At 64.8% G+C, this 15,183-nt stretch overlaps 1 protein-coding gene across 5 annotated transcripts in view; it reads left to right on the top strand.

Moving 5' to 3' along the window:
- Positions 1-15,183, top strand: part of KCNIP2 (potassium voltage-gated channel interacting protein 2) — a 138,339-nt gene extending 123,156 nt beyond the window's left edge. For 3 of the 5 annotated variants that reach the window (XM_074959496.1, XM_074959500.1, XM_074959498.1), the window contains 7 exons: positions 2,120-2,244; positions 3,323-3,392; positions 4,294-4,364; positions 8,699-8,806; positions 9,339-9,443; positions 10,896-10,958; positions 11,532-15,183. In XM_074959496.1, coding sequence (XP_074815597.1) covers positions 2,120-2,244; positions 3,323-3,392; positions 4,294-4,364; positions 8,699-8,806; positions 9,339-9,443; positions 10,896-10,958; positions 11,532-11,579 — 590 coding nt within the window. In that variant the 3' untranslated portion in view covers positions 11,580-15,183. Of the gene's footprint in view, positions 1-2,119; positions 2,245-3,322; positions 3,393-4,293; positions 4,365-8,698; positions 8,807-9,338; positions 9,444-10,840; positions 10,959-11,531 lie in introns of those variants that run through there. The other 2 variants (XM_074959497.1, XM_074959499.1) reach the window with 2 other exon arrangements.

The raw sequence follows: 15,183 nt of genomic DNA, 5'->3' as shown, positions 1-15,183 counted from the left end.
CGGGAGGGTGGGGGCGAATGCAGGGCTGAGTCTACACAGGATCCCTGGAGGATTTGGGGTAGCAGAGCCTAGGGGAGCCTGGCAGGGGCCCCACCCATCCTCTCTCCTGCCCCGGCAGGGTGGCTCTCTGGCTCAGCACAGGGTGCTGGCCGATGCGGCGAGGGAGCCTGATTCCTTTGGAAGGAGCCTCCCTGGAAGTATTGGGGTGGGACTGTGTGGGTCGGGGGTTGAGGGGGCAGGAAGGGGAGGCTGGTGGGGAGGATTAGAGGGTGAGGGGCAGGAAGTGGAGGCTGGGGGGGGAGGATTAGGGGGTGAGGGGCAGGAAGGGGAGGCTGGGGAGAGGATTAGGGGGTGAGGGGGCAGGAAGGGGAGGCTGGGGGGAGGATTAGGGGTGAGGGGCAGGAAGGTGAGGCTGGGGGGGAGGATTAGGGGTGAGGGGCAGGAAGGGGAGGCTGGGGGGGAGGATTAGGGGTGAGGAGCAGGAAGGGGAGGCTGGGGGGAGGGCGCCGTGGGGCTTTGGTAGGGGGTAGCCCTGAGGGGGAGGGCTCGGGCAGGGGCAGCCGGCGCCGTGGGGGCTTGGTAGGGGGCAGCAAGCCCCAAGGGGGCTTGGGAGGGGGTAGCCGGCCCCGAGGGGGCTCAGGAGGGGGCAGCTGGTGCCATGGTGGAGGGCTCGGGAGGGGGTAGCCGGTGCCGTGGTGGAGGACTCGAGAGGGGGCAGCCAGTGCCGTGGGGGCTTGGGCGGGGGCAGCCGGCGCTGTGGGAGCTCGGGCGGGGGCAGCCAGCCCCGAGGGGGCTCGGGAGGGGTTATCCGGCTCCGTGGGGGAGGGCTCGGGCGGGGGCAGCTGGCGCCATGGGGGCTCCGAAGGGGGTAGCCGGCACTGTGGGGGAGCCGTGGGGGCTCGGGCAGGGGTAGCCGGCCCCGAGGGGGAGGGCTCGGGAGGGGGCAGCTGGCCCTGAGGGGGCTCGGGAAGGGGCAGCTGGTGCCGTGGGGGCTTGGTGGGGGTAGCTGGCCCCAAGGGGGAGGGCTTGGGAAGGGGCAGCGGGCCCCGAGGGGGCTTGGGAAGGGGCAGCCGGCGCCGTGGGGGCTCGGGGCAGCCGACGCCGTGGGGTAGGGCTTGGGCGGCAGTAGCCAGCACCAAGGGGGATCGGGACGGGGCAGCTGGGCCCGAGGGGGCTCGGGCGGGGGTAGCCAGCGCTGTGGGGGAGGGCTCGAGCGGGGGCAGCCGGCCCCGAGGGGGAGGGGGAGGGCGGAGGCAGCCAGCCCCGAAGGGGAGGGCTCGGGAGGGGGCAGCCGGCCCTGAGGGGGAGGGCGGGGGCAGCCGGCCCCGAGGGGGAGGGCTCGGGAGGGGGCAGCCGGCCCCGAAGGGGAGGGCTCGGGAGGGGGCAGCCGGGCCCGAAGGGGCTTGGGAGGGGGCAGCCGGCCCCGAGGGGGAGGGCTTGGACGGGGGCAGCCGGCCCCGAGGGGGAGGGGGAAGGCGGGGGCAGCCGGCCCCGAAGGGGAGGGCTCGGGAGGGGGCAGCCGGCCCCGAGGGGGAGGGCGGGGGCAGCCAGCCCCGAGGGGGAGGGCTCGGGAGGGGGCAGCCGGCCCCGAAGGGGCTTGGGAGGGGGCAGCCGGCCCCGAGGGGGAGGGCAGCCGGCCCCGAGGGGGAGGGCTCGGGAGGGGGCAGCCGGCCCCGAAGGGGCTTGGGAGGGGGCAGCTGGCTCCGAGGGGGAGGGCAGCTGGCCCCGAGGGGGAGGGCTCGGGCGGGGACCGCCGGCCCTGAGGGGGAGGGGGAAGGCGGGGGCAGCCGGCCCCGAAGGGGAGGGTTCGGGAGGGGGCAGCCGGCCCCGAGGGGGAGGGCGGGGGCAGCCGGCCCCGAAGGGGTGGGCTCGGGAGGGGGCAGCTGGCCCCGAGGGGGAGGGCGGGGGCAGCTGGCCCCGAAAGGGAGGGGTCGGGAGGGGGCAGCCGGCCCCGAGGGGGAGGGCGGGGGCAGCCGGCCCCGAAGGGGAGGGCTCGGGAGGGGGCAGCGGGAGGGGGCAGCCGGCCCCGAGGGGGAGGGTGGGGGCAGCCGGCCCCGAAGGGGAGGGGTCGGGAGGGGGCAGCCGGCGCCGAGGCTCTGAGCTGCTCTCCCCCTTGCAGACAGCGTGGAGGACGAGTTCGAGCTCTCCACCATCTGCCATCGCCCCGAGGGGCTGGAACAGCTGCAGGAACAGACCAAGTTCAGCCGCAAGGAGCTGCAGGTCCTGTACCGGGGCTTCAAGAACGTGAGTCCCTGGGCCAGGTGCAGGGCTGGCGTGGGGGGGGGGCACCTGCCTCTGTCCCGAGCGCCCCCCTTCCGGCCTAGGGTTGCCAACTGTCTAATTGCACAAACCCAAACACCATTGCCCCGCCCCTGCCCCTGCCCTGCCCCTTTTCCTAGGCTGTGTCCCCGCTCACTCCATCCCCCCCCCCATCGCTCGCTCTGCCCCACCCTCACTCACTCCGCAGCCAATGGGAACTGCGGGGCCGGTGCTTGCAGGCAGGGGCAGCACGCGGAGGCCCCCAGCCCCCCCGCCCTCAGGCCGCAGAGGCGTGCTGGCCGCCTCCTGGAGCAGCACGAGGCCAGGGCAGGCCGGGAGCCTGCCTTGGCCCCGCTGGACTCTTAGCAGGCTCAGATCTCCCGGATTGGTGCCAGTAGCCTCTGGGAGATAGAGCCCCATTCCAGGAGACTCCCAGGGAAACCGGGAGCGTTGGCAACCCTAGGCAGGGGGTTGGGGTGTGGGAGGGGGTGTGGGCTCTGGGAGGGAGTTTGGATTCAGGTGGAGGCTGGGGGTTGGGGTGCAGGAGGGGGTGTGGGACGGGGTGCGGGCTCTGGCTGGGTGGCGCTTACCTCAGGCGGCTCCCAGAAGCGGTGACATATCCCTGCGGCTCCTAAGCTCGGGGTGGCCAGGCGGCTCTGCGCACTGCCCCTGCCTGCAGGCACCGCCCCTGCAGCTCCCATTGTCCGTGGTCCCAGCCAATGGGAGCTGTGGAGTTGGTGCTCAGGGTGGAGTTAGCCTGGGAGCCCTTTAGGACAGGGACTGTGACTTCTGCTGTGTCTGTACACCGCACAGTGGGGTCCAGAACCCCATGGGGCCTGTCCCCCCCTCGAGACATGCTGTCCTGAGCACAACCAGAGGGGGAAGGCAGGAGTCTATGGGGAAACTGAGGCACAGAGCAGTGACATGTTCTGCCCAAGGGGTCAGAGGGATAGATTCCCAAGGAGAGCTCAGGCAAGCCTGGCTCCCAGTCCTGTGCTCAGACCATTCCAGCCCTGGCTGTTTGGAGCGGGGGTGATCTTGTCTGTGATTTTCCCTTTGGCAGGAATGCCCGACTGGCCTCGTTAACGAAGAGAACTTCAAACAGATCTACTCCCAGTTCTTCCCGCAGGGAGGTGAGCTCCCCTCTCAATTCCGGCTCCTACAGGGGTGCAAAACGGAGCTCAGGGTGGGTCAGTCCCCATGGGAGGGGGGTCACCCCAGAGGTGGCTCCCACACCGCACACTCGGGGCCAGAGGGCCAGGAATGGCGGGCTGCCTTCGTGTAAGCAAAATGCGCATCTAGTTTGCGCGTGCAATTGCCGTGATTGCCTGTGTAAATCAGGCACCTGCCCATGCAAATAGCCAAGCCAGGCGCAGTTGCACTTCCATTCGCGGTGGCTCCTGCCCGCTGTTCTCAAAGAGGAGCTCTGGTTTTGCGGGGGTCAGGCCGGGGGGAGGGCTGGGGTGGGGGCTTGCTCACATGAGCCGCTGGGGCTCAGAGGGTCAGAGCGTCTTCGAGCAGCTCAGGCATGTACTCTCCAGCATCCCTGGAGCCAACTTCTGCAGCTGCAGCGCTCTCCCTAAGGCAGTCGCTGTGCACTGACCCCCACCTGCACCCTCCTTGTGTCCATGGTGCACTCTACAAGGGAATGCGATCGCGCACATGCTCAGGCCATGGGTCTCCCTGGGCTGGCGCCGTGTCTTTCTCCAGCCACTGCCTGATGCTTCAGAGGAGGGTGAAAAGAAATCCGCCATGTTGTTCCATGCTGGGTGTCTGGGAGGGGCGGAGACTCCTTCATGACCCTGCCGCCATCAGCTGATGCCCCGGAGCATGAGAGTGGATCACCCTTAATGTAGCTTAGAATGATTACAACCAAATTAGCCAGGTGCAGCACTGAGGCTGTCTGGATTCCTGTGGCAGTGAGTTCCGCAGGTCGGCATCCGAAACCTGGCTCTGTTCCTTGCTTAATATCAAGTCATTCGTACAGTGGGTTGAAGTCAGTAAGTCTTGTCCCTGTTTGACTCTCTCCCGTAGATTCCGGCACGTATGCCACTTTCCTCTTCAATGCATTCGACACCGACCGTGACGGCTCTATCAGCTTTGAGGTGAGCCTCCGCACCTACCTGGTTGGGCTGGGACCCAGGGGCCGGGGCTAGAGCCTTTGAGTCTGGTGCTGTCGGGACTCGGGCGGAACGAGTGTCATCAACTCTCGCTAGTGACTGCGAGTCTCGCACTAGTTGGTGTTAAAGCCCCAGCTCCTGGAGGAAGGTGATGACGTGAGAATCTCAGTGTCTGTCTTTAAAACAGCAAGTTCCTAGCCCTCCTGGTGGGGAGAAAAGCCTGCAAATTGGACCCTTAAAGGACATCAGAAGGCAAAGAACCAGAACCCCAGAATTTTAAGCTGGTCTCGTGATTTTTTTCCCACCTGACTCCTCTTGGGGATGGCCGTGCTGGGGAACGCAGCTCTGTCCTCGGGGCTGCCAGACCCAGCCACACCCTGTGGCTCTCCTGGGCTTCTCTGTTGGCAGCCTGGTTGTTGTGATGTCAAGCCCGAGGCAATCCTGCATGACCCAGATGACAGCCCAAGCTCAGGCCGGGCGATGATGAGAAATGCCGAGCCATGCTGGGGGCTCAGGGACGGGGTTCCGGTGTTTGCCTGTCAGAGGCCCCTGGGGACCCCGTGACTCAGAGACGCCTGGGGGCCATGGGGTGATCAATAACGAGCCGTGTTTTCCACCAGGAAGAGGATCAGTCCGTCAGGCTGTGAGATCCCTAGACCTCGCCCTGACCCTCTCGTGGGGGGGACTGCGCCCTTGGAGATACGCAGGTTGTGCTCTCCCGGAAGGTGCAATCTCTGTTAGCAGCCACAAGGGAGACGCGAGCAACGCGGCTGGGACTGAAGCTCCGTGGTTTCACTGGCCATTTGTGCTGATCATCAGAACAAACGGAAGAAAGGCCCGATCGGGTCAGAACAATGATCCATCGAGTCCAGTGTCCTGTCTTCCGACTGGCCAGTGCCCGGTTCTTCAGAGGGAACGAACAGAAGAGGGCAATTAGCGAGTGATCCATCCCCTGTCGTTCCCTCCCAGCTTCTGGCAGACGGAGGCTTGGGACACCCAGATCATGGGGTTGCGTCCCTGCCCATCCTGGCTAATAGCCATTGCTGGACCTGTCCTACAGGAACTGATCTAGTTCTTTTCTGAACACAGTTATACTTTTGTCATTCACAGCATCCCCTGGCAAGGAGTTCCACAGGTTGACTGTGCCTTGTGGGAAGAAATACTTCCTTTGGTTAAACCTGCTGCCTATTAATTTCATTGGGAGACTCCTGGCTCATGTGTTGTGAAAAGGGGAAATAACACTTCCCTATTCACTTCCTCCACACCAGTCATGATTGTATAGACCTCTGTCATATCCCCCCTTAGTCGTCTCTTTTCCAAGCTGAACATTGCCAGTCTTATTAATCTCTCCTCATACGGCAGCCGGTCCATCCCCCTCATCATTCTTGTTGCCCTTCTCTGAACCTTTTCCAATTCCAGTATATCATTTTTGAGATGGGGTGATCAGATCTGCTGGCAGGATTCAAGGTGTGGCCGGACCCTGGCAGGCAGCAGCGAGCCATTAAAAATCCGGCCCAGCCTGGCCTGCTCTTCTCCGCACCCTGCCCCCTGCTCTCTTCTTGCAGGGCAGGCGAGCTCCCCCCGCGCCTCTTCCCCCAGCGTGCGGGGTTCCTGCCCCTCCTCCGCTCCCTCCCTGCGGCCGATCAGCGGACGGCCCTTGCCACGGAGGGGGAGAGGGAAAAGTGGAGCCGCAGCGCGCTCTCTGCTCCGGGGACCTTGGGGAAGGCGGTGGAATCGGCATATCCCCTCCAGCCCCCTGCCATGAGCCGCTCAGGGCAGGGGGCTGGGAGCACCCCCACGACCCCAGCCACACCTCCAGTGCTCTGCCCTGACCCCTGCACCCCCCTCACACACCCAGGCCTCTGCCCTCACCCCTGCACCCCCCTCACACACCCCGAGCCCTCTGCCCTCACCCCTGTACCCCCCTCACACACCCCGAGCCCTCTGCCCTGACCTCTGAACCTTCCTCACACACACCCAGTCCTCTGCCCTCACCCCTGCACCCTCCGGCACCCCCCCACACACCCCCAGCCCCATGCCCTGACTTCTGCATCCCCCACACATACCCAGCCCCCCCCCACACCCCATGCCCTGACTCTTGCACCCCCCACATCCCCACCCCCCCACACACACCAAATGGGAGCTCCTGCACCCCCCCCCCATCCCACAGACATTCCCATCTGCACCTCTCGCACCAAATGGGAGCTGCCCAGGTAAGCACTCCACACCCACACCTCCCGCCACAACCCTGAGCCCCCTCCCTCATTCTAGCTCCTGGCTAGACCCTGCACCCCAACCCCCAGCCTGCTCCTTCACCCCCAGCCCGGTGCTCAGTGCACTCCCACCCTCAGTTCAGTGCAGAGAGAGGAAGAGAATGGCTAGAACCAGGGAGAAGGTAGGTACCTGCTCTATGTGGACAGGGCCGGGATCCCAGACCGGCAGTGGGCTAAGCGGTGCCGGCAGCCGGGACCCTGGCTGGCAGAAGCCAGCGGTCGGAACCCCAGACCGGCAGCGGGCTGAACCGCTCAGCCCACTGCCGGTCTGGGGTCCTGGCCGCCAGCCCCGCTCAGCCCACTGCCGGTCTGGCGTCCCAGCCGCCGGCCCCACTCAGCCCACTGCCGGTCTGGCGTCCCAGCCCCTGGCCCCGCTCAGCCCACTGCCGGTCTGGGGTCCCGGCCGCCAGCCCCGCTCAGCCCACTGCCGGTCTGGCGTCCCAGCCGCCAGCCCCACTCAGCCCACTGCCGGTCTGGGGTCCCGGCCGCCGGCCCCGCTCAGCCCGCTGCCGGTCTGGGGTCCCGGCCGCCGGCCCCGCCCAGCCCGCTGCCGGCCTGGGGTCCCGGCCGCCAGCCCCGCTCAGCCCGCTGCCGGTCTGGGGTCCCGGCCGCCGGCCCCGCCCAGCCCGCTGCCGGTCTGGGGTGCCGGCCCCGCTCAGCCCGCTGCCGGTCTGGGGTCCCGGCCGCCAGCCCCACTCAGCCCGCTGCCGGTCTGGGGTCCCGGCCCCCGGCCCCGTTCAGCCTGCTGCCGGTCGGGGGTCCCGGCCACAGGCCCCGCTCAGCCCGCTGCCGGTCTGGGGTCCCGGCCGCCAGCCCTGCTCAGGGTGAACGGAACCCCAGGCTGGCAGCGGGCTGAGCGGGCCGGCGGCGTAAGATCTGCATTTTAATTTAATTTTAAATTAAGCTTCTTAAACATTTTGAAAACCTCGTTTACTTTACATACGACAATAGTTTAGTTACATAATATATAGACTTCTAGAGAGAGACCTTCTAAAAAACGTTAAAATGTATCACTGGCAGGCGAAACCTTAAATTACAGCGAATACACGAAGACTGGGCCCACCACTTCTGCAAGGCTGCCGGCCCCTGCTCTTGAGGCAATATGATAGTCTCTGTCTGATTATCTATCCCCTTCCTAACGATTCCCAGCATTCTGGTCACCTTTTTGACGGCCGCTGCACATTGAGTGGATGTTTTCCGAGAACTACCCACAAGGACTCCAAGATCTTTCCTGAGTGGGAACAGCTAATTTAGCCCCCCGATCATTGTATATGTACAGTTGGGATCATGTTTTCCAATGGGCATTGCTTTGCATTTCATCTGTCATTTTGTTGCCCAGTCACCCAGTTTAATGAGATCAAAGGGTCAGTTTTCAGACTGGAGAGAGGTAAATAGTGGTGTCCCCCAGGGGTCTGTCCTGGGCCCAGTCCTATTCAGCATATTCATAAATGATCTGGGAAAAGGGGTAAACAGTGAGGTGGCAAAATTTGCAGACTATGCAAAATTACTCATGGTATTTAAGTCCAAAGCAGACTGCGAAGAGTTACCAGGGGATCTCACAAACCTGGGAGACTGGGTGACAAAAGGGCAGCTGAAATTCCGTGTTGAGAAGTGCAAAGTAATGCGATTGGAAAAGAGAATCCCAGCAGGTGTGGTGTAGGCGCTGCACGCCAGGAACATCTCGAGAACATATTTGCAGAACAGAGATAGGAAGTCCTTGGTGGGGGTCACCATACATACATCACACAAGAACATTAATGATCAGCGTTAGTTTTTCAGTGCTACGTTACCACCTTTTGGGTACATATCATGACCTCAGCGTGCCAGCTGGCATTGGGATGTTCTCAGGTCACAGATGGATCACCTGAAAATGCCCTGTTCTGTTCACTCCCTCTGAAGCATCTGACACCGGCCGCTGTCCAAGACAGGACACTGGGCTAGGTGGGCTGCTGCTCTGAGCCTGTCTGGCCCTTCTTATGTTCTGTACCCTGATGGCCCAGGGTCTTGCGAGAGCAACTGTCCTTGTAACCCCTGATTCCTCCACAGGACTTTGTGGCCGGTTTGTCCGTGATTCTCCGAGGCACCATAGACGACCGGCTCAGCTGGGCTTTCAACCTCTATGACCTGAACAAAGATGGCTGCATCACCAAAGAGGTGGGTGTGGGAGAGATGGGAGCCGGGGCGGGGGGGGGGGGCACTGGGAAACACTGACACTGCTGGGCCACTTCATCTCAGGAGATCTAGGGCTGGGGGGGGCAGGACTGAAGGGCTTCAGCAGAGGTAGCAGGAGCCCAGGGCTGGGATAACAGGGAGCTGCTGGTCGGGATTGAGGGGCATCCAGAGAGCTGTGGGGGGAGCCCAAGCTGGGATAGCAGGGGGCTGCGGGTCGGGATTGAATGGCATCTGCAGAGTTGTGGGGGGCAATAATCAGTTTCCAGCCTGGGCCCCCCAGCTCCTCGTGTCTCTCCCTGGCAGGGGGAGGGGGTTGCAATCCTGCCATGTCACTTGATTGGCCCCCTTCCGGTGCAGGTGTCTCTGTCTCCCTTGGCTGGCACCAGAAGCTGCCCAGAGTGTCCCCTGCTGATGGGTGAGGTGGGAGGGCCCAGGTGCCTCCCGCAGAAGGGCATGGGGGCCTCTTCCTGGGGCGACTGCTAATAATTGTTTGGTTCTGGGCCCCTCCCTCCAGGAAATGCTGGACATCATGAAGTCCATCTACGACATGATGGGCAAATACACGTACCCGGCCATGCGGGAGGAGGCCCCCCAGGAGCACGTGGAGAACTTTTTCCAGGTGAGACATGTGGAGCTGGCCCGGGTGTCCCTCTGGGAGCAGGGAGAGGAGTCAGTGACCAGGGGCAGGGCCCAGGGGGCTGGGGACGGGAGGGCAAAGGAGAGATTGCTCAGAGCAGCATAGAGAGATGGGGGGGGGGAAGCTCCAGGATGTACCCCTCCCCTGTCCACGCCCCCCCAAAGGGGGAAAGATCCAGGGGATCATAGGCCCAGGTCAGACCCAGGCTCCATCCAGCTGGCGCCCTGAAGTGGGAGCTTTGAGCTCCCTTCTCATTTCCTGTGGGAATTAATGAGGATCCTGGCGTATCCCTGGGCTGTGTTACCCACAGACCTGCCCCCACCCCCGTGATTAACCCTGTGCTCTCCTGGATCTGCCCAGGATGGGGTTTAGATCTGGGGGGCACCCTGGGCTCTCTCAGACCCACGGAGAGCCCCATCCTGGGCAGATGCTGCTCGGGCTGCTGGGGATGTTGCCTCCTCCTTGTCCAAATGCAGCCCACACATGAGGGATCCTCTGTGGATCAGAGTGAGGGATGCTGTCCTCCTGGCAGGGATCAGAGTGGGGGGGGGCGTCCCCCTTGGGTGGGGATCAGAATGGGGGGCGCTGTCCTCCCAGCAGGGATCAGAGTGGGGGGCGCTAGCCCCATGACAGGGATCAGAGTGGGGGTGCTGTCCCCCCTTGGGCGGGGATCAGAGTGAGTGGGCGCTCTCCCCCGGCAGGGATCAGAGTGGGGGGCGCTATCCCCATGACAAGGATCAGAGTGGGGGGTGTTGTTCCTCCTCAGGTGGGGATCACAGTGGGGGGCGCTGTCCACTTCGGGCAGGGATCAGAGTGGGGGGCGCTGTCCCCCTGGCGGTGATCAGAGTAGGCCCTGTTCCCCTCAGGTGGGGATCAGAGTGGGGGGCGCTAGCCCCATGACAGGGATCAGAGTGGGGGTGCTGTCCCCCCTTGGGCGGGGATCAGAGTGGGGGTGCTGTCCCCCCTTGGGTGGGGATCAGAGTGGGTGGGCGCTCTCCCCTGGCAGGGATCAGAGTGGGGGTGCTGTCCCCCTCAGGTGGGGATCAGAGTGGAGGGCGCTAGCCCCATGACAGGGATCAGAGTGGGGGTGCTGTCCCCCCAGCGGGGATCAGAGTGGGGGGCGCTCTCCCCCGGCAGGGATCAGAGTGGGGGTGCTGTCCCCCCTTGGGCGGGGATCAGAGTGGAGGATGCTGTCCCCCAGCGGGGATCAGAGTGGGGGGGCGCTCTCCCCCGGCAGGGATCAGAGTGGGAGTGCTGTCCCCCCTTGGGCGGGGATCAGAGTGGAGGATGCTGTCCCCCCAGCGGGGATCAGAGTGGGGGGGGCGCTCTCCCCCGGCAGGGATCAGAGTGGGGGGCTGTCCCCTGTTGGGCACATGCAGCCTCTCCGCCTGTCTCTGGACCCGCTGCCGGCTCCGTGACGATGTGTCTTTGCAGAAGATGGACCGGAATAAGGACGGGGTGGTCACAATCGAGGAGTTCATCGAGTCGTGTCAGAAGGTAAAGTCGCAGCTCGTTCCTGGGCCGGGCCCTTCTCCCGCTCGCCCACGTGGCTCCTCACCCTGCCACGCCCCGCCCCTGCCCTGAGTCCCCTGGGCACTGCTGCCCAGCTGCTCCTCCCAGAGCTGAGAAGCTAAGCGAGGCCGGGCAGGACCCGTGCTTGGAGGAAAGACCTCTGAGGGTCCCCAGGACTGTGTGGGAAGTGGGGCGGGGCTGGGTGCACTCCCCTAAGAGCCAGTAGCCTGGCATAGTGCCGGTGGGTGTGGGGCGAGACGTCACCTTTCCAATGAGACCTACAGTCTGGGGGGCCCTCTCTTCTCAGCCGTTAAAGGCCCCCTAGCGCTTTGCCCGTGAGCCTGGGCCTTAGCCATGGCGTGCCAGCTTGGCGCTCTGGGTGGTGCCAGGACAGCCCGGTGAGCGGGGACCCTCTGCCTGGGGGGCACTGGACCCTAGACACAGGTTTTGCTCTTGGAGTCGAGGCCCCAGCAGACCCACTGAGCGCGGGTTCGAGTTTGGGGTGTGGTTGTGGGGAGAGCCTGGCCAGCGGACGCATCTCCTCCTCCGCCCCTGCAGGATGAGAACATCATGAGATCCATGCAGCTCTTCGACAACGTGATCTAGCCCCTGCTGGACCCGCCACCGGGCCAAGCTCCCGCTTCTCTCTCGTCTCTTCCTCTGAGACCGTCCCGTCTTGGCTGCGCAGCCTCCCTGAATGCTGCAGGGGAAGGATTTTGGCTCTGGGAGACGTGGTGGTGGCACCTACGATGAAGGGACCTGCCCTTGCCCTGGGGCTAGCTGCGGCTCTGCCTGCCATGGGGACGTGGGCATCCTGAGCCACTCCTGGGGGCAGAGCATGGGCACCGCCTGGCAGAAGGCAAGCGCTGTCCCGGGGCACTTGGGCCCAAACGGACCCTCCTACGCCCATAGCTCGGAATCGGAGCTGCCTGGCTCCGGATAGCACCCACCCCCTCCTGCTAGGTATCCACTGCGCACCCCGGTTCACAGTGCCCCCCGCCCTCGAGGACTCAGAGCTGGCTCCCTTCCCTCGTCTCTGGCCCCAGCTCCAGGACCCCACCTGGAACCCGATCTGGAGTATTGCACCCGAGGGCCTGCCGCATGGGTTCCTCTGCAGCTCCAGCCATTGCCAGCAGGGGGCGGAGTGCGTCCCACACCCACCAGTTCCAGATGCTTTCGTCAAACCAGGGCCGGTCCCCGTCGCCGTTCATCACGGGGGCCATCACCCCTCCCCTGGCGCTGGGTCAGGGAGATGCCCTCTGCTGCTTCCACCTTCCCCCAGTCAGGGTGGGCAGAGGAGCAGGGCCCGGATGCCCTGGAGGAGGCAGGCAGGCTGGGCGCGTCCCTGAGCGCTCACGGGTTAGTCACCTGCATTAGCCATAGGGAGCAGGAGCTTGGCTGGGCTTAGCCAGCGACAGGGGAATGAGGTGGCCCCTAGAGCCCAGGGGCGGAGGAAGAGGCTGGGGCGGTGAGTGGCTGGGGAACGGGCCGGGAAGCCTTTCACCACGAGGCCCCCGTCCCGTCGGGAGCACTGGGGCAGTGACTGCCGGGGCCGAGGCAGGAGGCGCCGGTCTCGCACCACGGCCCAGCCGCTCGGGGCGCCTGCACTGTGGGGGGCCCCCCGGCTCCCAACAGAGGGGCTTGGCTGGGGGGCTGGTTAGCATGGCGGGCACCAAGCACGGATGAGCTGTGGGGGAACCTCTCCGGGACTGCTGGGGGCAGAGGGGGTGTCAGGCGCCAGGAATCCAGCTGGCACTTGGTGCCTGGGCAAAACGTTTCCCTGAAATGACCTAGGCAAGGGGCCTGGCCCTGGGGTGTCACTGGTGGGGTGGGGGGTGTATTGGAGAAGCAGAGAGTCCAGTCCGGGGCTGACGGCAGCCTCTCTGGGCGGCTTTTCCGTTCCGTGCGCTCTCTTGCTCCCGGCGCCTGCTCTCTGCTGGCCCCAGGGCACAACCTGCGTCTTTCCTGCCTGCTGCTCCCCGCTGCCACGTCACGCCAGTCAGTCACACCGGGTGGCACGCGGCCGGGCCAGTGGGCAGTGCTCCCTGGAGATCCCGTGGCTCTGGGGACTCCCCCTCCCAGCTGCTGAGATCTCACCCCCACCAGCCCTGAGCAAAGTGGGGCCAAGGCTGCTACTGCCAGCAGCACCCCAGATGGAGGAGGGGGCTAGGAGCCCAGAGGGTGTCGCTCAGGCAGCTGCTGGCGGCCCCTGTGCTCAGGCCGACGTGGGCAGGTGATGGGAGCCGGGGGGTGGGGTGCACAGAGTCCCAGAGGAGCCCAGAAGTGAGACGACGCCATGAGCTGGGCAGACGATCGGTTGAGGGGGAATAGCTCGGCAGCCAGCCGTCCGTCTGCCTCGGGCTGACATGGGGCACGACAGGCTGGGAGCCAGAGAGCCACGGGGCTTGTGCGTGGCCAGCGTATGCCATTCCTAGGCATCACAGCCCAGCCAGTGCCGCCGGGGACAGGCTGGCAGACTGGTGTCTGATGACAGGAGGGTGTCACTCCCTAGCGCCCCCGAGGGGCAGCGCAGCCATCCCCGGGGTATTTTATCACCAGCAGTGGCCAGTGCCTGGGGCTTCAAAGGAAGATGTGGCCCCATCTCCTGCCCTGCACATGGGCAGGTTCCTCCGGACCCCGGCTGCAGATTAGCTCCAGCCCTGGGTCTGAGACGCCACAGCCCCTGTAATTCTCTCTGCAGACGCGGTTCCTGTTCACAGCGATGGCTTTGTTGGAGCTGTGCTGACCCAGCTGCCATTACAATCTCCTGCAGCAGCAAGTTCCACAAGTCAACTGCATGCTGCACCAAGGCACTTCCCCAGATCTGCCCCCCTGTCCCTCAGGCCGGGTCCTGCGAGGTGGGGCCTGCTCCCTGTTCCTGATAGCTGAGTGGAGCTGTTCATCTGGGCAGGGAGGCGGGTTCAACGTGCTCCTAGCCTGGCAGGCCTTGGCAGTGGTGGGAGAAGTGGGATGAGCGCTGCTGTCAGGGCTGAGGGTGTGCGCAACAAGGCAGAGCCAGAGGCAGCCTGGGGAATTTCCCCAGGGAAGCAGCTCCATGACCAGGGCCCATCAGCTGGGAAAGACAGGTCTGACTGAGCCCAGGGCAGCAGACATCCCTGGCCAGCCATCCCCACTGGCTTTGTAGGCTAATAGGGTTGATTATTCCTGCCAAGCCTGCGTGGCTCTCGGCACTGCCAGGTGGGTGGGAACCGCCTGTCCTGCTCTCTGCTGGGTATGGGAAGGGGGGCACTGAGCCCTGTGCCGCTAGAGGTCAGGTGGTGCACTGGGGCAGACAACCCACCCAGCGCCCGGCTGCCCAAGCTGCAGCCTCTTTGTCAGGGAGTGGCAGCCGAGGGCTGGGCTGGCGCCAACTCAGCAGCGCCCAAGCGGGGAGGCAGGGGGGCTTGTGGGGCCTGGTGCTGATAATCAAAGGGCCTGGAGCTGAATCCCCAGGAAACGATCCGAGCTGGAGCTGCCCTTTGCATGGGGCCCTGTCCCTAGACGGGGACAAACCAGGAGGCTGGCGCCAGCCCCTGCCCCACTACAGGTCGCTGGCGCTCAAACGCCGCATGCTCTGGTCCCGGGGCAGGACTGTTCCCCTGTGCCCCCTCTAGGGCTTTCTGCAGGTTGGGGAGCCGGGGCTCCCTCCCATGCCCTATGAGCCATTCCCCAGCAGGGTCCAGCTCCCGGACGATGGCCGGCAATGCTCCCTCATCCTCCCGCCCCAGAGATCTCGCTGTCAGGACAGGTTTTTAATGGTCCTTCCTTCCTTCCATCCCCCTGGCCCTGCCCCAGGGCCCAGCTCTCACCCCCACCCCTCGCTGGCAGCTCCACCCCAGAGCCCCGGCACCCCTGGCGTGGTTTGTTCCTCACTGCCCCTCACTTGTTCCCACACCTCTAGGCTGAGCGAGGGCCCCTTTGTGGGTGGGGCTGAGCCTCACTCTCATCCAGACAGCCCCGCCCCCTTCCACCTGGTGGGGCTGGGGTCGCTCTGGGTTTGGGGGGGAGCATTGTCGTTTTGGCTGCCCTCTTGCTCCTCTCCTGCACCGGCAACAGCGTTCAGCACCAGTGCCCTGCCCCGCCCCCGGCCGCATGGCGTGTGCCCCTCACCGGGCACTGGGCCCCACTAGCCGCTTTGCATTTTCAACTCTGTATATTTTGTATAATAACAATGATCAAAAATACAATAAAATCCAACCACAGTCGCTAT

Source organism: Natator depressus, chromosome 7, assembly GCF_965152275.1.
Source record: "Natator depressus isolate rNatDep1 chromosome 7, rNatDep2.hap1, whole genome shotgun sequence".
Lineage (NCBI taxonomy): Eukaryota > Metazoa > Chordata > Testudines > Cheloniidae > Natator > Natator depressus.
Note: the sequence above shows the minus strand (reverse complement) of the source record. Positions and strands in the feature narration are given on the sequence as shown.